This window comes from Euleptes europaea, chromosome 4, assembly GCF_029931775.1.
Source record: "Euleptes europaea isolate rEulEur1 chromosome 4, rEulEur1.hap1, whole genome shotgun sequence".
In the NCBI taxonomy this organism is placed as follows: domain Eukaryota; kingdom Metazoa; phylum Chordata; class Lepidosauria; order Squamata; family Sphaerodactylidae; genus Euleptes; species Euleptes europaea.
Genome location: NC_079315.1, coordinates 50029573 through 50052742, shown reverse-complemented (window position 1 = coordinate 50052742; position 23170 = coordinate 50029573). Strand labels below are relative to the sequence as shown.

The following is a 23170-nucleotide window of genomic DNA, read 5'->3' as shown; positions in this document are numbered from 1 at the left end:
GGGATTGATGCAGGGTGTTCACCATGCGTACAATTTTTTGATCTCGGGATAGAAAAGCAGGATCTTGGGATAGACATGAGAGGGACAAACCAATGACCCACTAGGCATGCATAAAGGGTCTTTAATTCATAGCCCCTGTTGTGAGAGGTGTCCATCATCAACCCCACCTCTTTTCAGAAGTATTTGAGTCCATATGGCCAAATATTAAGATAGTGGGGCTAAGAAAAGTATTGTCCATCAGCTTGGGGAGGGATGTCAGATTCTGGATCTGCCCCATACTGTGATCTATCCATTTGGACACTAACTGGGATCTACTAGACCAGTGATGGCGAACCTTTTAGAGACCGAGTGCCCAAACTGCAACCCCAAACCCACTTATTTATCGCCGAGTGCCAATGCGGAAATTTAACCTGAATACTACCCCCAGAGGGGGCTCAGAAGGAGAGGCTAGGGTTGCCAAGTTCCTCTTCGCCACGAGTGGGAGGTTTTTGGGGTGGCGCCTGAGGAGGGTGGGGTTTGGGGAAGGACTTCAGTGCCATAGAGTCCAATTGCCAAAGTGGCAATTTTTTCCAGGGGAACTGATCTCTATTGGTTGGAGATCACTTGTAATAGCAGGAGATCTCCAGCTAGTACCTGGAGATTGGCAACTAGTTCCTTAGTGTTTTCTCTCAACATATCAAGACAAATGGAAAAGTGTTTGGAGGATGGCTTGTGGGCACTTCAAAGGTGGAATAGGACTGCACGCCCCTCTGCCCGCGCAGACCCAGAGGGTGCCGGAGAAGCCGCTGGAGGGAAAGAAGGAAGGAAGGAAGGGAAGAAGGGAAGGGAGGGGGAAGGGGAAGGGAGGGGGAAGGGGAAGGAAGGGAGGGAGAGAAAGAAAGAAAGAAAAAGAGTGCACGCAGAACAGCCCGCAGCGCACAGGGCACCGGAAGACCCTTCCCTTCCCGCGGAGGCTCGATGTCCTGCCCCGCTCCTACACACCCATGGAGGGCTGGGGCAGGTCCTGGGTGAGGGAGAAGGAGCTGGGAGAGGAAGGGTGAAGGGGCAGGAGAGGCAGAGCAGCCCAAGGAAGGCCAACAATGCAGCGGTGTGGCTCAGGCCCACCTTCGCGCCCACCAGCCAGCCACGCCCCTCCACCTGCACAGGCCCAGAGGGCGCCGGAGAAGCCGCTGGCCATGCCGAGTGTGGGCGCTCGGCTTCTGTTCCCCACTCTCCCACCCACCTGGCCAGCCGTGCACGCTCCAGCGGCGGCAATGGCGGCGGCTTCTGTGGGAGAGTCTGGGGGCCACCGCCAATGATGTCGGAGGTTCCCCACCCCTGGGCTACAGCCTCCCCCATCCGGGGCAGGGCAGATCTGGAAAGGACAGCTGCTTGGAGGAACTGCGCGTGCCGGCAGAGAGGGCTACGCGTGCCGGAAGTGGCACTCGTGCCATAGGTTCGCCAACACGGTACTAGACAATATTTTCCCATGGTTTTCATGTTTAATACAGAGGAAAAAACGACTTCCTTTGGTATTTACTCACAAGGAATCCTTTCTATGATGCTGTTGTCTATTTGCCACTGTCAGGAGTGAGGCTTTATGCTGGCAGATCAACTGTAGAGTACTAACAGGACCCTGCATGATAGCAGGGAAAGATGATGCCACAGGGGGAAGAGGGAAAAAAGTTAATGTCTCTATGGGACACGCTGCCGAGCTTCTCTTGGGCATTTGACCAATTCCATCAGATAAAGGATTAACTTTGCTGCTACTGATGCCTATGCCAGGTTTGTGATTTTGTGCAATTGTGAGCAGCAGCTGCACTTTACTGAAGGCTGAAATTACTAAAAATGGTGATTGGGAGATGAGGCAAGCAGTGTACAACCACTCTAAATTTTCTTCAAGGTAGGGGTGGCCTCCCTCTATTGACATAAAGAAGAAGAGGAGAGTAACTTTTTAAAAAGGGCTTTAGAAACTGCTAAGCAATTGTACAAAAGCCAGTTGCCTTGTGCTGAGGTAGGGAAACACCTGCAAGTCAGAGGAAAGCACAGTCCTAAAGGGAGCTTCCAGAAAAATCTTTGATAAAGTCTGTCTCCTTCTGGTCAGAGTGGAGAAACATTACCCATCGTGGAACACTTGGGGGGAAAGTAAATGTAAGTGCTCCGTTGTAGAACTATTTTAATGGAGGTCAGTCTCTGAAAGGTATTTGTCTGTCAAACATCAGATAATCAGACTTGACCAGCTGCCAACCTATCCGCCCATCAGCAGGAAAGAGAGCAAGGAGGCCTTTTCAACTAGCCGGTCTAGCCTTACCAACTGCCTCCTGACGCCTGTGATTCCATCAATGATGAGCCACTCTGTAGAGAAAGGAGCAAAAAGTCCTCTTTTCATGGACCTATTTTCATGCCTTGTATTTCATGTTTCTTTGGCCAGATATTTTGGGTTTTGTTTTTTGTTTTTAAAAAAGAAAGGTGGCATATCAATGCAACAAATAACTAACATTTACTGACTGTAATTTATCAGATTTATCAGAGCTGTTCTCACTGTCAATACTTTTTTTCTGAATCATCTCTAACAAAAGTAACCAGTCAATCCCCCTGAAAAATCCACAGATAAACTGCTAGATAAGAAATTTCACAAAAGGGGGCCCTTGGGATTTCAAGATGTGACATGTCAGTAGAAGTGTTCCTTGCATTTGGGAAGAAAACATGAAATCTAGTTAGCTTGTATGAAGAGGTTTCCTTTATATTTACATATATTGTAAAAATAATAGCCTTAGTATGACTTCCAGAAGCACAATACCAGTCATTGCAAGACTAGGCTGTTTAGTAGATCATGGCTTACAAAAAGCCAGATTTTTTGGAGACATTTGGACTTATTTTCTGTTTTTTTTAATACTCTTGATCAAAATAAATTCCATGTATTTTACCTTACCATCAGATGAAATAAGAAAATACATTTCATTATTTTATTTTTATTATTATAATGTTGCATTTGTGGCACAAAAAATGAAAAAGAGCAATTGCAAAATGATACAAAGGAAATTATAACAACGGTGCCTTTGTAAGGTTCATCGATAGTAATTAATTAATGATTGCATTGGCAGGGCTACCAATGGGTATAATTTATTTGTTGTCTCTCTGGTGCAGTTTCCACATTGAACAGAAGAGGGAGGCAAGAGATCAATATTCTTGCATGCTAGACATGTCCAGAGAAAGCTGATGAAGTTGAGGTATACATTGCCTGAACTTTGAAAAGGAAAAGCTGCTTCTGGAGAGATGGGATCAGAAAATGTTCAGGAAGGGCCTTTCCCTAGTCTTCATTCCCTGTACACAAGCAAATCTGGCAAGATTCCCCCACAAACTCAGGACAGAAGTCTGCTTAGGATTGCTCTGTTTGGCATTTTGAATTTTCCGTTCTGGAGAAATGTTAATACTGGGCAAACAATCACATATTTCACAAATGCACATACTGAAAACACTTTCAGTGCTTTCACTTTCAGGTTTTATGTTGTAAAAGTGCTTTCTGGAAATATTTGTGCACAGGATTAAAATATTATATGAGTTTCCCCCCCCCCCAATATTTATTTGCCTAAACTGTAGTGCTCTTATCTAGAGATGTTAAATCCCAGGGGAAGAAACCCCTGGAAAAATTCAGGAAAACATTAATTTCTCCCTAATATTTTTTTTCCCTAACATAAAAATGGAAAAATTTGGAGGGACTGTGGAAAAAAAGACCTTTTGTGAAATATTTTCTTTTTTTGAATGAGTGAGCTTTTTTTAAAGACAAGGTATCAAAATATATGTGTCTGGGGCTGGCAAAGCCCTCCCCACGCTTACCCAGCAGGCCAACCAGCAGGCTGCAACAATGTCAGGGCCAGTGGAGCCTCCCCCTCACCATCAGTGCTAGGACCAGGCCAGGCAGCTGCAGCAATGTTGGCAGGTCATATGAGGCATCTGGGAGTGAGTCAGGCCTAGGGTTGCCAACTTCCAGGTGGTGGCTAGAGATCTTCTGCTATTAAAACTGATCGCCAGCCGATGACGATCAGTTCACCTGGAGAAAATGGCCGCTTTGGCAATTGGACTCTATGGCATTGAAGTCCTTCCCTTCTCCAAGCCCCGCCCTCCTCAGGCTCTGCCCCCAAAATCTCCAGGTATTTCTCAACCCAGAGCAGGCAACCCTAGTCAGGCCCCACCCCTAATTGGAGGGCACTGACAGTGCCTGGGGCTGCCCTGCCTCCAGGACGACCTTTATTACACGTGACCCCGAGGTAGCCGTGGAATGCAGGCCCAGCCACACCTAAGTAATCTGAGGGTGGGCCAATGGTTGGGGAGAGAGAGCTAAGGGTGTTGTAAATCCCCCTCCTCCCCTTTGATGAGACATGTGTCGGGTGTAGTAAAGAAAGACGGAGGATGGAAGGTGTGCCTTTCTCAGATTCCAATCCTCAGGAGATGGAATCCAACAGAATATGAAGATTTCTACGGAAGACGATGTACAGAATTATAATTCCTCTGTATACTGAAGACATACACAGTATTTTCAAGTATATATTTATAGTTCAAATGTTACAAATTTTGTCCACAGTTAATGTGTATGATGACAATATGCTATTGAAGAATTCATTTTTTTAGTGGGGGGGAGCTCACACACTCTCAGCCCTGACCCTGGCTAGTATTTGGATGGGAGACCTCCAAGGAATACCAGGGTCGCGATGCAGAGGCAGGCAGTGGCAAACCACCTCTGAATGTTCCTTGCCTTGAAAATCCCACAGAGTCACCATAAGTCAGCTGTGACTTGATGACAAAAAAAAAAAACTTCCTCATACTATCATATTCACTTGGAGCATGACTCATGGCTCCCAAGGCTTTCCTATTTACATTGGATCAAAGGAAACACTCAGTTAAACGAATTCATACAAGCAGGGAAATTAGAGATGGGTGTGGGCAGGGCTTTTGTGTAGAACAGGGGTGGGGAACGTCAGGCCCGGCATCCATTTAAGGCCAGCGAAATCATTTGGTCTGGCAGATCTCTAGCTCAAAAGAATCTAAAACTGGTAATCCACCCCCTCCCGTGGACAGGAATAATCTCTATTCAAGGCAGATGTGAGTTTGTTTTGCCGAGAAAAGGAACCTTCTTTCCCCCCCACCTTGCTGAAGAGTCATTAGCTATGGAGTTGCTAGGACCGCCCTTTCCCACCCGGGCCATGGAGAAACATATTCCCTCTGCACTACAAGAGGGCTGGGAGTGGAAGTGGCGACAATGGAGGGGTTAAAGGAGACAGGGCCAGAATGTGGGGGGGGGGGAGTTCTTGGCCAGTGTGTCCTCATTTCATCCCTGCAGGTGGAGGTAGCAGGAGCCGGCTGTAGAATCCGGCCCTGACCATGTGGAGCAGGAGCAACTCCAGCGTGCAGCTGGATGGCTATGCCCAGTACAACGGACCATCCTGTGCCACTAGGTGGGTGAGTGCATAACTGGTTGGATGCCTGCCTGCTTGCCCACGTGGGGTGGGGAGGTCATCTGGGGCAGCTGACTGCTTGAGGCTTGGTCGGCTAATTTTTAAGTTGATAATTTTGTATGGCCCGCGAATGATGTTATAAATATCCAAATGGCCCTTGGCGGGAAAAAGATTCCCCATCCCTGGTGTAGAAGGTCTACAACAGTGGTTCCCAAAGTGGGTGGTACCACCCCCTGGGGGGGCATTGGGATTACCTAGGGGGGCACTAAGAGGCAAGGGGGAAGCAGGGGGTGCTGGAGGTGGGCCCCTTCAACTGTGTTGCCTGATAGGGTAGGGGGTGCTGGGGTTGAGTTTGTGGAACCAAGGGTGTAGTGGCCCGAAAAGTTTGGGAACCACTGGTCTACACAGTCAATCTAAGGAGCGGGTGGAGCTAAGCTCTGCCTTCAAAACAGCCGAGTTCTACTTCTCATACCCATTCAGTCTTTTCTTTCCTTCTTTTTTCACAGCTGAGCTGCAGTGCACTGAGCACCACAGCTCACCTGTGCAGTGCCGGTTCCTGGGAGGGGCTAGCAGGGGCGACTGCCCTGGGCACAGGGCAGAGGGGGGCATCACTGAGCCAGGGTTTTTTGTGACTTGGTGGGTGACCCACGGTGGGGCCGGGCTTCCCATCTCTATACAGACCCCCGATTGCTACCTGCACCTTGCATGCCCCAATGTGCCATGGAGGGAAACAGTATCACCCCTGAGAGAGTGGGTGTGTGGCCATGCATGCACTGGAAAAGACTATCAGCAGGAGGCTGGGAGGAGCCAGTGCGCACAGCAGCCCGGGAAGTGGACGGCACCTTTTTCCTTCGCTCCTCCGTGGCATGCCCAAAGGTGGCAGGACAGGCAGCACCAGTGACTCCCTTCAGCTGAGCCAGCAGCAGCAGGAGATGACAGTGGCCTTGTGAGGCAGGGGGAGACTCCTCTATGCGCCCCCACCCCTTCATAGTAGGTGGTGGCTGCTTCCCGGTTCTCCCCTCCATCCTCTTTCACCCCGCCAGGGCCAATACCACTTCTGAAGGGCTCTGCCTGGTGGGTGGGGGAAACAGGATTTCCCTGCAGGGGCAGGAGGCAAGGCGATGTTTCACACTCTCCCCCCGCCATTTTATTATGTGCCCTTTTAAAAATTAGAGGTGGTGGCAGGCATTGTTGGCAGTGTGAATGTCTAGTTATGTGGGGAAATTGCTGTAAAAAGAGCAGACATTTAAATTTATTCAGAGCCATCCAAACAGCACCATTCTTATGACCAGCAAGCAGGATGTGAGCCAAACCAGGTGGTATTTGGGCATTACTAGTCTGCACACACTGAAACCAATGGACTTAGACTGAACTAATTCTGCATAGGATTGCAGTCCATTTTGTGAGTTTGTGTGAAAGTTAAAATTTGTATTCTGAATTCAGTTGTATTTTAAAACAGCAAACTCTGTGCTGGAGAGTATTAAAGGGTTTGAAAACAAATCAGCCGATATTAGAATGCGGATGGAATGGATGGATGGATCGATGGATCGATGGATGGATGGATGGAGTACTATGTGCAGTTCTGGTCACTGTATCTCAAAAAGGATGTTACAGAGCTGGAAAAAATTCAGAAGAGGGCAATCAAAATGATTAGGGGGTTGGAGCACCTTCCTTATCAGGAAAGGCTGAAGAGTTTGAAACTTTTCAGTTTAGAAAAAAGACAAGGCGGAAAATGACAGAGGTTTATAATATTATGCATGGGGTGGAGAGTTGACAAAAATAAATTCTTCTCCCTCTCCCAAAATACCAGAACTCTGAGGGCATCCAGTGATGCTGATGGGCAGTAGATTCAGGACGAACAAAAGGAAATACTTCTTTACACAACAGGTGATTAAAATGTGGAATTCACTGCCAGAGGATGTAGTGATGACCACAGGCATAGAAACCCTTAAAAGGGGATTAGACAGATTCTTGGAGGAGAGGTCTATCATTATGACTACTACTAGTCATTATGACTAAAGGGAACCTCCACATTCAGAGGCAATCAACCTCTGAAACCCAGTGCCAGGAATTAACATCAGGGGAAAGTTTCAGCCTCGGTGCCATGTTATTGGAACTCCAGAGGAACTGGTTGTCCACTGTGTGAGACAGGTTGCTGGTCAAGACTGGCTACTAGTCTGGTCCAGTAGGGCTCTTCTGATGTTTACTAGTAATCTATCTAGCACAGTGTTGTCTTCTCTGACAGGCAGTGACTCTTTTATATTATTTGAGATTCTAAGTGAAGATGCTGGAGATTGAACCTGGGAACTTCTGCATGCAAAATGGGTGCTTGGCTACTGGGATCCAGCCTGTCTAAATAAGGAGAAGAGAATGGTGTCACTTCAGTGCTTATGCACCAATGCAAAAACTGGACAAGGGGAGGTGGGGATGGCATCAATTGCTAGCAGTACAGAGATGGGATGTGCAGGCAGCATCCCCAGCTGCTTCACTCACTCCTGCTTCCACAGCTGGGACATCTTTTCACCCCTTACTGTGACTATATGAGGTGGTTTCTGTTCAAATAAAACACTTCATTTACTATGACATTTGTTTTTTATTTTCAATTTTATTTTTTCCTGCCTCTCAGTTGGTCAAAACTAAAATGCATGTACTAAGGTAGCATTGGGACCTGCACTTTGCAGCTCTCTCTTGCTCTGGGAATATTAACAGTTTTACTTGTAAACATCTAGGCATATATACTTAAAAAATTCATTAAAATACAGAGTAGAAAAATTTCATATGGAAAGTTATAAATGATGCATTTTTATACTGGTTTATACTGTAGTGTCTAGTGACTCCTTGACAAAATTATCCTAAAACGTGTCTGCTGAACTGGTATTTCCTAGTGGCAGAGAAGTAGAAGTATGTTTCATTACCTTGGCTTCCTCCAAGAGTTGCTAGTTGAAAAACTTCCTTCAGAGTTAAGCCTTCTTCATTCACTTTATTAATTTTCAAGGCATTTGATACACTAACTGCCTTTCTGATAGCATCAAACATAGAAGCTGAATAGCCACCAGCAACATCTGTAACAAAACAGAAGAATCAGCCTGTGGGAATATGCACTGTTTAAAACCATATATTTTATTAATTGTGTAGATTAGAGCCAGAGGATCATTATTAAGACACAGATGTGTCCAGAGTGAAGTTTCCACTGGAGAGAACCTCTTCTGCAACTTCCATGCCTCCTGTAGGGGTTCCCCCCGTGAATGCTGTAAAGTGATTCTGCTTTATGGAGTGTGAGCCCTCCTAAACATCAGCTATACCGTAAGGCCTGCAAACACATATGAAAACCGTCAGAACAAATCATAAGCATATGCCCGTCTTCTAGCTCTGCATTGGTCAGTCTTCAGAAAGGGTGGGCAATCATTCATTATAAATGCCTGTAGGCTTGCAGCCAGGCATACAGAATGGAAAGGCATGCTTGCTTATGAGGGTTCTATCCCAGCCAGCGTGGTTATAGTCGGTAAGATGTTAGACTAGGACCTGGGAAACTCAGGCTCAAATCCCCACTCTGCCATGGAAACTTGCTGGGTGACCTTGGGTTAGTCACATGCTCTCATCTCGACCCTGGCAAGTATTTGGATGAGAAACCTCCAAGGAATACCAAGGGTGTGATAGGGAGGCAGGCAATGGTAAACCACCTCTAAATGTCTCTTGCCCTTGAAAAACCTATGAGGTCACCATAAGTCAGCTGTGACTTGAAGACATATATATATATATGTCCATATATATGGAAGGTCTGGTCATGGTCTGCTAGGCTGGGAGATATATATATCTCCCAGCCTAGCAGACCATGACCAGACCTTCCATTATTCCAGCTAATTAGGTGAGTAAGTAGGCCCTAGGGCAAACTTACACAAGGTCCAGGATGTTTCTACCCCACTCTAGTCATCAGCACTCTAAAGCTGTTCTGAACTCCATTCCAGTCCTAAGTGTGGAATCTGGAAACCCAGATTCATGGGTTTCATCCACTGCAAAATATCTGCTAGTGCTCTTGCACAGGAAGAAATGCAAGAAAATGACCATGGTAGCCACTTGCACTTAGTCAAACTAATTTTATCCCCATTTGTACTTCTACTTTTGCAAGACATTGTGCAACCAACTTCTGGTCACTATAATATACAGGGATCAAAATGCTAGGTGTTGAACAAGACCTTATGCAAGCAGAACTGCACTAAGTTTCTGATTGCACATTGCTGGATCCAGGCTAATATGTTGAAGCAAAAGCCATTACAAAATGCATTTAATTCAAAACATAAGACAGTTTCAACTAGGGCTATCAAATACATTGTTCAAAAACTCAGTATAACACTTTACAAAAAATATAGCCCAAGCTAGGTTTGCCACGTGTAAGGCCCTATAGAAAAGTTCAATTTTGTATGCCCTTCTAAATAAGAAAAGAGTCCTCTGCAAGATGGTCCATAAAACTAGGTTAACAACTAAAAGTGCTTGGGCTCAAGAAGCAGTGAAAAAAGAATTCCATGGGAAGAGTGCAGCGACAGTATTAGTTAGATGAGGCTAACAGGTGCATGCCATGGATTCATATCAGAGGATAAGATCCTTCAGATATGTGGGTCCCAGGTCATGAAAAGTAACCACAAGCATCTTGAATTTAATGCAGAAGTGAACACGAAGCCAGTTTAAATGCTGTAAAAACAAGTGTCAAATGCTGAAAACAGGTAGTGCCTAGTAGAAAACAAGGATATGCATTCTACACAAAAGGCAGTTTCTGTAGCACTTAAAGGGTAGTGCTACATAGAGTGCATTACAGTAGTCCAATCCAGGTGTTACAGTGGCATGGATCAACATAGCTGCTATGTCAGATGAGATCAAGAAGGGAGACATCTTACATGAAAGAAATAATTGATAAAGGGCATGTCAAAATACTTCTATGCCAAAGTCTTCCTTAAGGGTGACAGGTTGGTAAAAGGCAAAACCACGAAGTACTGAAGTGTGAATCCTCGCATCCCAGGGTAACGTTACCCTCAATCCCCTGGACTATCCTGTCAGCCAGAGACCAAACCTCTAGCCCTCCTGGGTCTAAGATCAAGAAGTCATCCCTGCTATGTTGCTGGGAATAATTCCATCTCAGATAAGGCCGATTCACAGAGAACTATTCCAATATGCTGTTACAGCTGCTAGAATTTTATATGCTTCTCACTGGAAAGATAAAACAATCCCGTTTGGTCTCAAATTAATGATTCCAGTTAGAATATTTATTAGAAGATGACATTTGTTTGATTTTAAAATGGTGTTATTTTACATTTAGACTTTATCTTACGTAGATATTTTACATCATGTGGATACATTAGGCACTGTGGAAACAGCTAATACAGTAATATAGCAATAATAGGCACAGTAGACAAACAAGATTTATTCTATCTAAGCGGCTATAGCAGCTTGTAACTTTCTTATACCAACTGTATTAAATTGATATTGATGTAGATCAGCTTTGGTTTATTACAATCAGTACTCTGGGGTTATGAAAGATCAGGTGAGTTTGAGCACTGTCAATCTGTATGTTTTACTGCTTCCCCCAATCCCTTCTTTTTTCTGTACCCTTATATTGAAAAAATAAAATAATTTTTTTTACAAAGAAGTCATCTCTGCAAGGTAGGATGCTTACAAAGTGAGTTCCAGAAAACAGGTATTCTGGTAGCTGTAGCCAATATGGGCTAAAGTACTGGATTCAGACTGAAGCCCCAAAACCCAAGAGCACAATAAAGTATAATTAAAGTGATTTATTAAAAGCATGTGCAGGGATATAAAATATAAAAGCAGTGACCAGTGAGAATAAAATAATAAAACTAGATATCTCAGCTAAGCATATTTACAAGCATTGGTTCAAGATCCATATGTTACCCAGCAACACTGAGTCCAACAGAATTTCAAAGTCCAAAGCAGAGGCTCCAGCCAGCATGGACCAAAGGGTGAAGTTAGAATGCAAGATTTTCCCTTTATGCCCAACAACCCACACTGGCATGATTCTAGTTGACCAATCAAATGTATGGCCAATTATGTAACTTGACCAATCCAGTATGTTGCTACCCAGGTGACCCAACCAATCAAGTTAATTGGCTTAATGAGACTATATACTCTGCAGCAATATAGGGTCCAATCAAGCAAGCACCCATTAGACATCTAATAAAAATGTAACAGGACTAGAATTGCAGAAACAAGCCATAAATATTAATCATAAATAATTATGGAAACCCAAGAGACCAAACATGCTAGGAAAAATAAACAATTACATAATAAATTACTTACCTGTGCCAAGGCCAAGCTTCACATTGTACTTCAGAACCTTTTTTACATTCAGAAAACCACTACACAGTCTAGATTGGGAGAAAGGGAAAAAGAAAAAGAAGCCATCTTTAAAAGAATTACAAAAGACTATTGAAACAGATGCATGGCTGTGAAATTTCCACCATTAAACGTCTTTCAAGAGTGAAAGCCTATAAAGAGAGAAGAAAGGGTTTGTGCACATTAATCTCCAAAATCTTGGCCTCTAAAAGGACTTTTAAAATAAAATCACTAAGTCATTTTCCATTGCTCATTGACTGGCTAAGTGCCGCAAATAAATTATCTATCTATCTTCCATTGCTCACATGCCTTGATCTGTTTCACTGTTTGGAACTGGGAGTAAGTCCAGAACTACACAGTTACAAATGTCATGAAGATGTTGACAAAAATAGTGATTCCATTTGGACTCGGAGTTCTCCCACAACACTCATTGTGGCATGTAAGAACATTAATAATGTGATGTTTTCACATTGCCAGTTTCTCTGACCCTGATGCACATCATTCATTGCTGCAGGTAGGGAAACTCATATCATAATCATGCCACATCACAGGGTAAATGTTTATGCATGCTTTAGTTTAGAGAGGGAGAACTCAACATAGGCATGCCAATTTCAGCAGCATTTCCAGTTTGAGCCTCTCATATGGTCTCACTATCAGTGAGGAGTGCAATGGTAGGCATGCCTCCAAGGTTATGGGGAAATTTTCTAGTTTAAAAAAGTTTCCCAGCTTGGCACAGTAATGCTGTCTTGAAAGCCCTGGGATGGATCCAACACAAAATCTCCATTAATTGAATTTATTTCTGTTAGCAGAGTGAGATTCTCTGCCTTTCCCCATGCTTCTGTATCCCAGGACCACAAAGATGCAGTTGGAGGTGTGCTGTGGAAGGGTTTTTTTTAGAAAAATCCCCCCCACTTTTGCCAAAAGAAGTTTCCATGTGATCCAACCCCTTCCTTCACCTTTGTACCTGGCAATGTCTCCTGCTACCTCAGTTCAACATTTTCAGCAACCAGACATGCTGACATGCTGCAGTCCTCCTTACGTCATAAGAAGCTGCACTCACCATACCCCCTATAACTGTTTCTGCAGCTCACCATCACTTTATTTTCTTGCTGAAAGAAGTTTTTCACCAGCTTAATTTGCAGTGCATGCCTATGTGGAGTTAATCCAGTCTAAACCCATTGAAATCAGTGGATTTAGAGTAGATTGATTCAACAAAGAATTGCACTTCCAGTGTGTTAGATTGTTTGTTAAAGGTAGAGAAGCAGGGCTGTTTTTTTTTTTTTTTAAACATGTTCTAAGAACATCCAGAAATCATATCAGTGTGTTGGGGAAACCAGAAATAGATGACTCCCTCCTTCCACAATTTTTTTTGCCCTCAAGTCACAGCTGACTTATGGTGACCCCATAGGGTTTTCAAGGCAAGAGCCATTCACAGGTGGTCTGCCATTGCCTGCCTCCGCATCACGACCCTGGTATTCCTTGGAGATCTCCCATCCAAATACTAGCCAGGGTCAGGGCTGAGAATGTGTGACTGGCCCAAGGTCATCCAGCAAGCTTCCATGGGGCAAGTGGGGATTTGAGGTCCTAGTCTGACACCTTAACCGCTATACCATACTGGCTCTCTTCCTCACAAATATGTCATAGTAAATATTTCCCGTGAGGCTAGTCCTATGCTTATTCTATTTTTAAATTATGAAATTTTTCAGGTTATCTATATTGAAACTTCAAAACTGGATGAGAAAGACAACCTTTTCTGGAAAAAAATTGCCTATATTATTTAAATCATTTATAATAAATAATACTATTTTTACTTACGCCATGTTTGAATTGGGGCAATGTGCAATGGCAACTCCTCTACGAGTAAAAAGTTGCAGTTCTTCATCCGAAAGATGGCAACCATGAGCCAATATTGTCTAAAGACAAAACAGCATAATTTGCTTTTGCTGGGGACTGTGAATTGCTACAACTTTGTGCTTGTACTTAGGAAGAATATGTAACACTGGAGATTTATCTGACAGGGCCTAGTGTCATGATGAGTTTTACTGATTCACTGCTACCAATTCCATACCTGAGCAGAAGGCTGCTGTCAGTTCCTTTGTCTGTAAGCACAACCAGAATCCTACCTACTTCAGTGTAAAGAGGAAAGAACAAAATGGACAGGTCACAGCTGGAGAATGAAGGAATGAAGGAGCTTCAATGCCACAAACTCCAAGGAGAAATTCAGCAGTCCTTCACAGGATATATTCACAGGTGATAAAAAATTGGAATGTGTCACTTTTGAATGTCAAGCAGGCTAGAATAGAAAGGCTATTGTAAATTAAAGTGTCCCTAACAATGGAAACACTGAGAAAACAGTGGGAAACATTACCATCTCTCTGTGTTGTGGATTTTAATTTTAAATCACTGTTTAGGATGTTTTGACACAGAAAGCCTGAGAGTTTGCTTTAGATTCTTGTGTAAATCTGCAAACAAAATTTTTCCCTGTTCCAGCTTACTTACAACTTTCAGCCTTAAAGGATAGCTTATAAATAAATGGCTTTATGCCTAGATAAACCCAAAAACAAATGGAACAGAGTGTGCAACAGTTTTTTGGAGGCTGATACTCTAAGGTGTCTTACATTATGCTTTTAGAGAGCACAAATCAGAAGGTTTAGTAAAGTCATTCATTGGCTTCTGTATAAGCTTCCCATGCCCTGTAACTTCTGAATCTCTCAGAACTGAAATTCAGTAAAAATCTGCCCCCCTTTCTCCTAGTATGATGATATATTGATATATCATTAAAATTGAAGGGAGAGGCAGCCAAGGCTAGATTGGGTGCTTCCCCACCCCCCGCATTTGGGTGATAAGTTACTCGGGGGGGGGGGGGTGAGCGAGCACCCGATCTTAGCCCTGGCTACCTCTCCCTTCAATTTTATTTATATTTTTAATGATACATCAATATATCATCATACAAGGAGAAAAAAACAGCAGATGGCAACCAGAGAATGAGGCAGCCAGTGGGGGGGGGGGGGAAACAGCACTTGGGTTGTAAAATAGCTTATAAAATGGCACGGGTTTCTTCCACTCACCTCATCCCCTTTAAAGAGCTTGGGTTTGTTATGGTTTTCAATACATTTATGGTTAAAAGTATGGATACTTGAAAACCTGCAGCATTGATTTAAACTCCAAGTAATGATTTTGGGCTTCAAATTTGAACCTGCATGGGAAAGAATGTTTGTCTGGAAGGATGATTGGAAGGCATTTGGAAGGACCACAGAGCAAGGTCAGTTTCAATGTTCCCAAGCATCAGATGATAATTTGAAGTCTGGAATGTAGCCAAAACAAGGCTGTCAAGGTTGCTGATAGTAAATGTAGAGAAAAACACATTTTTGTGGTTTCTCTTGCTTTCAAGTCAAATATGAATGCATTATAAGCAAGTTCAATAATGACTTGTTTTGTCTTAATGGTTAATAAGCCTTGAAGATGAAAGTGTGAAAATTGAGAACTTATTTTGAGAAAGTATACTGTACCTATGTTTGGATGTTATTTCCTATGTCATCTATTTGTGTGACATGAGATCAAGGTTAGGGAAAGATGTTTGATAAGAGAAATTTTGTCTTATTATATCTTATTTTATATATTATATAATGTCAGAGAATATTGTAGAATTCGCAAAACAACTTTCCACTGATTCTCATAACAATTTTCATTTGTTCTCAAAACAGTTGACCTCTGGAAGAGTATATAAAGGGATTGTAAGAGGGTGGATATTCATTGCCAGGCATGCTTGCGTGCTGCGTGTCTGAGAATAATCCCTGGCATGACACATTGATGGGTATGTAATTCTATTGTTATTTTTCATTGTAATTTTTTTACTGTATTTAAGAACTGTAGTAACTTGTTAGAATCTGTTAGATTTTTCCATGTAATCTGGTTTTTATATGTGTTAGTGGTTTTTTTTACTTCTTTATTAATAGTATTGAAGCATTAGCAATAAAAAGGAATTTTAACACAATTCAAAGTTGTGTCATTGCTTGAAGTGGCTGGTAAAGTAAGCTAATGTATTTTTTAGTGAAATACAAGATCTAGAAACATAGCCACTTATCACAGCAATCGATCTGCTTCAGATTGTAAAATGACTTGTGAAAAGGCACTTGGGGTTCTCCGGCTCACCCTGTCCCCTTTAAAGAGCTTGGATTGCAAAGTGGCCACTTGCCAGGGGGAGAGGTGACGGGGGAGGTGACATTTTTATCACAGTAAGTATTACAGCCAATTACAAAGCAGCATTTTCAAGGGGTGGGGACACTCACACTTCCAGATTTTTGCTGGTGATTCTGCACTGCTCAGGATACTCCAGGACTTTCTTCAGGACAAACAACACTGTGCATAGCTTTTTTAGAATTCGAACCAGAAAAGTGTGGGTCAAGAGAGCGACAAACCCAAGGTAAAACTCCCATGCATAAAAGACCTTTGACTCGGATTTGGAATGGTTAGTATACTGCAAAAAGTAATTATTCTTCCTTACTGCTTTATGTATATTATTCAGATTCATCCTAATTTGCCATTTCAACAACAGTTGGGAGAGGTCCACACCCACTCTGAAGGGTGTGTTTACTTTTTTGACTGGATCTTGTTTTCACATTTTTGTGCCATCTTGTATCAAAAAGGTCACCCTCATGTGTGCTGTGTGTTTAGTTCTTACCTGATCATGTTTTCTTATGCTAAGCTCTTGAGAGTCTATAGTGGGCTGCAACACATCCCACATTTTATTGGAGCAACTAAAATTCAGTGCAAGTAGTGAACGGGAGTTTATTATATTTGTATCTGTGGTTGCTTAAAAACAGAATGCTTTATTAAACAAAGACACGGTATTTCTTGAAATAGAAAATAATGTTTGTTTCTCAGAAACACATCTTCAAAGCTGCAGTTTACCAGGAAGATATACAAACTTCTAAACTCTGTGGTAAAACCTGAATATTAGTGACTTTATTAAGCACACCATTTATTTGTTGAGTTTCACTAAAGTGAGTAACATTGTATATTCAAACTGCTAATTAACACTAATTCTACTAATAAAACGCTATGCAAATCTGAAAATCCAAAGAGAGGTTTTCAAAGAAAATCAGTCATATTCACATGAGATTTTCAGCAATTAGATATCCTGAACTACCTTACAAGAATTAAATATAAATTTATAATTTATGTCTCTAACAGTGCAACCCTAAAGAGAGTTACTAGCGTTTAAGCCCATTCATTTAAATGGGCTCAGACTGGAATAACTCTGCATAGGATTGTGCAGTAACAATGCTATTCTAAGCAGGGCTACACCTTTCTACATTCATTGAAGTTTATGGCCTTAGAAGGGTGTAATTATTTGGGATGGCATATTAACAGCAGTGTCAAATTGTATTTACAATTTACTACTGAGATTACAATTTTTTTTAATGTTAAAGCACTTCTTTGGCAAAACAATCACAAAGAACATGTATGGAAAATTCTATGTATTTATTATTTGTGTAATGTAGCTTTAGTCACCATTCAAACAAAAACTGTCTTCACAAAATGCTGTAAATGGACTTAAAAACATTACTGTTCTCTTCAGTCTTCAAAATGCCCTTACAAATCAGATCAAGCTGAATGTAGATTAGTGACCATTATACTTTTATGTTTTCCCCTCTTCTTAGGGGCAAAAGACCATGACCATTTAATTAATTACTACTTTGATAAGCAACATTTATCTCAACAGTACTTTCTTGCCTCTTAGGCAAAGAAGATTTACTCATACATTCTCAGTGACACATTTGTATTTCTTAATATACCTTGTTTGTAAGAAGTTTATTTTTATCATATAATTCTGTATAATTTTGATAGGCAGGAAACATTTTCTCTACAAGCTTGATTTCTTCCTCTGTCTCACTTACGTGACTCTGTGAAGTGAAAAGAGTAAACAGTCAGCATTTCATTTAATGCTTAATTTTAACACCAGGAAACTACATATTACATCCTGTTCAAAGTGGTTCATTAAGCAGAGCCCAGAGTGGAGTACTGTGGACTATGCACCAGATTAATAACCTGGGCAAAGAATCACATTTCACCAGCGACAAAATATCTGAGTGGTGGCAAAATTTCCCCACAAAAATAAAACAGTATCTTGGGGAATGACACCTGCCCTCCCCCACAACAATAACCAAGACACAATTTCACATTTATGGTGAAATACAACACTAATTTTCTTTTAACAGAATTGGTACAATCACATGGAATTCATGATGAAGTAAGAAATGATGAATACAAAGATTCTTTTTTGTTGCCTGTATTAAGATTTGCACTGTGCAGGGAAATTAGGGCACGCTCAAAGAACCATTTATAATTTTTAAATCCCTGTGGCTGATCTACATATGCACCACACAAGCAAGGTAATCCTTTCTGTTTCTGATCCTATGAACCTGAAAGAAACTGCTTCCATGCGATCTTCTTTCCCATGCATATCATGACTGAAGGGTCTGACAGGAGATGTGTTTTTTTTTTCTTTTCCAATTGTGATACTGTTGGTTACCCAAAAACTCCTGGCTGTTCCACTGACAGAGCAATTGTCTGCAGAGTTATTGTGAATCCCATTAATTTCCAGCGCTTTAGACAACAGTAACTATGATTAGCTCTGCACTGTAAATAAAATAAGGGGGGGAAAAACCTTACCTGCACATGAATGTCATGAGCCTTTGCCAGGTCACCAAGGCTACCAAGCATCTCCTCTGTACAGGATGGTCCAAAGCGGGGTGTTACTATGGGGTGAACCCTTGTATACTGGGAATATGCAAATAGTACAGTATAGAATAGACATTTGCATACTGTTGAACTATACCTATCAGTTTGTTTCTTTAGCAATTACAAGATTCTTGTCTATTAAAAGGGAGCAGCAAAGTAAAAAATAAGAACACTGTTTTGATTTTGCTTTGGCCAAAGCACAATATGCACATAGTAAAATGGTGATATAAACCAGCTGGCACAAAGTGTTTGGTGTGTACAAGTTCAGCATTCAATTAGTCATTATTTACAAGGAGGAGGCTATTTAATTACCAGAAGGTCTGCCTTCTTTGATTTAGATCTAGCACAAAACAATTGTAATTTAAAACGACTTGTTATTCTTTCATATATGTATAAAGATAACCACACAAAATTAAAAAAAGATCAAGCAAACAGGGAAGAATAATCAAGAGAGAATTTGCTACTTATTTGGAATAACTGAATAGATATCAATACATATTATTTATAAACGACAAAGTATTAGATTATCCTTCACCCACATGGCAATCCTGGGAAATAGCCCTCTCACATCCATACTTTACAGAAGGAAATAATAGAGAATTCAGGAACTGGCTGAAGGACAACAGTTTAAAATCTATGATTAATAATGAACCAGGCACAACCCTTTCTTCAGCTGGGCCCTAATAATGGAAATGAAACCAGCTGTGGCCAAGGTGATGGTTTAACCACCCCTTGCACACTTGGCGCATTTTGCTTTAGACCCTGGTTTACAAATAGAATCATAGAGTTGGAAGGGACCACCAGGGTCATTTAGTCCAACCCCCTGCACAATGCAGGAAATTAACAACTACCTCCCCCCCCCACATGCCCAGTGACCCCAACCCTTCCCCCGCCATGCAGGATCCCATAATCAAAGCACTCCCAACAGATGGCCATCTAGCCTCTGCTTAAAGACCTCCAAAGACGAGGACTCCACCACCTTCCGAGGCAGCACATTCCACCATCGAACAGCCCTCACAGTCAAAAAGTTCTTCCTAATGTTTAGGTGGAATCGCTTTTCTATTAGTTTAAATCCATTACTCCGTGTTCTAGTCTCTGGAGCAACAGGGAACAAGCTAGTTCCCTCATCAATGTTTGAGTGGATCAGATCTACATTTAAAGAGATGGGTCTGCCATGTCTAGTCAGGCCCTAAGTTCAAACTTGAGTTCAGACTAGGCTTGCCAGATCCCTCTTTGTCACCGGCGGGAGGTTTTCGGGGCGGAGCCTGAGGAGGGTGGGGTTTGTTTAGAAGGGATAGACAGATAAGGAAGGGGGGAGGAGTAGCATTGTATGTCAAAGAAGTGTACACTTGTGAAGAAGTACATTAATCTGAGCATGGTAGTTCAGTCGAAAGTCTATGGGTAAAAATAAAAGGAGTAAGAAATAATCGTGATATTATGGTGGGTGTCTGCTATCGACCATCAAACCAGGCAGAGGACTTGGATGAGACACTCCTAGACCAGATTACAAAGTTCTCAAAGAGACGGGACACAGTGGTCATGGAAGATTTTAATTACCCGGATATCTGGTGGAAGTCCAACTCTGCTAAAAATGCAAGATCCAATACATTCCTGACTTGTCTTGCTGACAACTTCATGCTCCAAAAAGTGAAGAGGGAAACAAGGGGATCTGCTATCTTAGATTTGATTCTCACCAACAGGGAGAAACAGGTTGATGAGGTTAAAGTAATAGGCACCCTGGGTAGTAGTGACCATGTAATCTTGGAATTTACAATCTTGGGGAAAGGAAAAACTGTACGTAGTCAGACATATACGTTGGACTTTAGGAAAGCAAATTTTAACAAGCTTAAATTTATGCTAGGTAGAATCCCATGGTCAGAAATACTTAAGGAGAAGGGAGTTCAGGAAGGGTGGGAGTTTCTTAAAAATGAAATACTGAAGGCCCAATCACAAACCATTCCTAAGAGAAGGAAAAATGGGAGGAGCCTAAAGAGGCCAGGGTGGCTCCATAAACAGCTTTATAAAGAGTTGAGAAATAAAAAAGACTCCTTTAGGAAGTGGAAGGAGGGCCTTATAACCAAAGAGGAATATAAACAAATAACTTGTGCTTGTAGGTAGAGTGTTAGGAAAGCGAAAGCTCAGTATGAGCTTAGGCTAGCGAGAGATGCTAAACACAACAAAAAAGGCTTCTTCACCTATGTACAGAGTAAGAATAAGTACAAGGACTTGATAAGCCCACTGTGGGGACCGGAAAGTGAAATTGTAATAGGAGATGAAGAGAGGGAAGAACTCAATTCCTACTTTTCCTCAGTCTTTTCTTGTGAGGGAAGCGGTGCTCAACATGGCATAAACAGAACACAGGGAACACAGGGAAGGGATTTGCAGCCTAGGATTGGCATTGGGTTAGTGCACAAATACCTAGTTTCTTTAAATGAAACAAAGTCCTCAGGGCCAGATGAATTGCATCCAAGAGTACTCAAAGAAATTGCAGATGTAATTTCTGAGCCTCTGTCCATGATTTTTGAGAAGTCTGGGAGAACAGGTGAGGTGCCAGAAGATTGGAGGTGGGCAAATGTTGTCCCCATCTTCAAGAAGAGGAAAAAGGAGGATCTGGGTAACTACCGACTGATCAGCTTGACTTCTATATCAGGAAAAGTTTTCGAACAAATCGTCAGCCAGTCCTTGAGCGTTTAGAAAGGATGGATCCGATTACTAAGAGCGAGCATGGGTTTCTCAAGAATAAGTCATGTCAAACTAATCTTATCGCCTTTTTTGAGAAAATCACTACCTTGCTGGATCAGGGGAATGCTGTAGACATAGTTTATCTTGATTTCAATAAGGCTTTTGATAAGGTTCCGCATAGTATTCTTGTTGACAAATTGGGAAAATGTGGTTTAGATCCTATTACTGTTAGGTGGATCTGTAACTGATTGATAGATCACACCCAAAGAGTGCTGGTTAATGGTTCCTCATCCACTTGGAGAGAAGTGACTAGTGGAGTGCCTCAGGGATCTGTCCTGGGCCCTGTGTTGTTCAACATCTTTATAAATGATTTGGATGAAGGAATATAGGGGAAGCTTATTAAATTTGTAGATGATACTAAATTAGGAGGAGTACCAAATACGATCGTAAACTGACCCAGGATACAAGAGGATCCTGACAGGCTGGAGAACTGGGCTAAAACTAATAAAATGCACTTCAACAAAAATAAATGTAAAGTTCTGCATTTAGGTAGAAAAAATCAAATGCATAATTATAGGATAGGGGAGACTTGTCTTAGCAGTAGTGTGCGCAAAAAGGAGACCAAACACTGAACATGAGTCAGCAGTGTGATGCGGTAGCTAAAAAGGCAAATGCGATCTTGGGCTGTATCAACAGAAGTATAGTGTCCAGATCAAGCGAAGTGATGGTATCACTTTACTCTGCTCTGGTTAGACCTCACCTAGAGTACTGTGTTCAGTTTTGGACACCACAATTTAAGAAAGATGGAATGTGCCCAGAGGAGGGCAACAAAGATGGTGAGGGGACTGGAGACCAAGTCCTATGAGGAAAGGTTGAAAGAGCTGGGTATGTTTAGCCTAAAGAGAAGAAGACTGAGAGGTGATATAATAACCATCTTCAAGTACTTGAAGGGCTGTCATATAGAGGATGGTACCGAGTTGTTTTCTGTTGCCCCAGAAGGTTGGACCAGAACCAACGGGTTGAAATTAAATCAAAAGAGTCTCCATATAGACATTAGAAAGAATTTTCTTACAGTTAGAGCAGTTCCTCAGTGGAACAGGCTTCTTTGGGAGATGGTAAGCTCTCCTTCCCTGGAGGTTTTTAAGAAGAGGTTAGATGGCCATCTGTCAGCAATGCTGATTCTATAACCTTAAGCAGATGATGAGAGGGAAATTATCTTGGCCATCTTCTGGGCATGGAGTAGGGGTCACTGGAGGTGTGTGGGGTGGGGAGGTAGTTGTGAATTTCCTGCATTGTGCAGGGGGTTGGGCTAGATGACCCTGGTTGTAAATTTCCTGCATTGTGCAGGGGGTTGGGCTAGATGACCCTTCCAACTGTATGATTCTATGAATGCCATAGAGTCTAATTGCAAAAATTGCCATTTTGTCTAGGTGAACTGATCTCTATCAGCTGGAGAGCAGTTGTAATAGCAAGAGATCTCCAGCTACTACCTGGAGGTTGGCAACCCTAGTTCAGACCCCCATGCTCAGCATTTATTCTATTAGTCTATATTCCAGCTGTTCACAGCTGTTTGTTAAATCCTGTTTTCTAAGACACTTTGAGTCCCCATGGGACAAGAAAGGTAGGATATGAATATTTTAATGAACAGCAGGTGCCTGGGCGAAACTGAGCTTGCTTCCTCTCTACAAACCAGGGTTTAATCCTTACTTAGAATCTTGGTTTGTGGGGAAGAAATAAACTTCTGTTAGCTCAGGTGCTTTATTTGGACAGTAGGGTTAACTGGGGTATAATGAAAGTGGAAGTGTTCACTCTGCCTCATGTCATGCAAAGGGAAGGGGATGGAATGTGCCAGCCAGTAACATGCCAGGCATGTGTTCATTAAGAGCAACACTTGTTCATGATGTCTGAGTAGGGCCACAGAAAAAAAGCATGTATTTATAATGCAGCAAGATTAGCTCTGTGAGGGTGAG

General features: G+C 42.2%; 1 protein-coding gene across 1 annotated transcript in view; it reads right to left on the bottom strand.

The window, feature by feature from the left end:
* GDA (guanine deaminase) overlaps nucleotides 1-23170 on the bottom strand; it is a 69589-nt gene that overhangs the window by 4806 nt on the left and 41613 nt on the right. Inside the window, exons 7-11 of the mRNA XM_056848542.1 lie at nucleotides 18450-18557; nucleotides 17573-17680; nucleotides 13590-13687; nucleotides 11739-11806; nucleotides 8348-8494 (exon numbers count right to left, since the gene is read on the bottom strand). Coding sequence (XP_056704520.1) covers nucleotides 8348-8494; nucleotides 11739-11806; nucleotides 13590-13687; nucleotides 17573-17680; nucleotides 18450-18557 — 529 coding nt within the window. The remainder of the gene's footprint in view (nucleotides 1-8347; nucleotides 8495-11738; nucleotides 11807-13589; nucleotides 13688-17572; nucleotides 17681-18449; nucleotides 18558-23170) is intronic.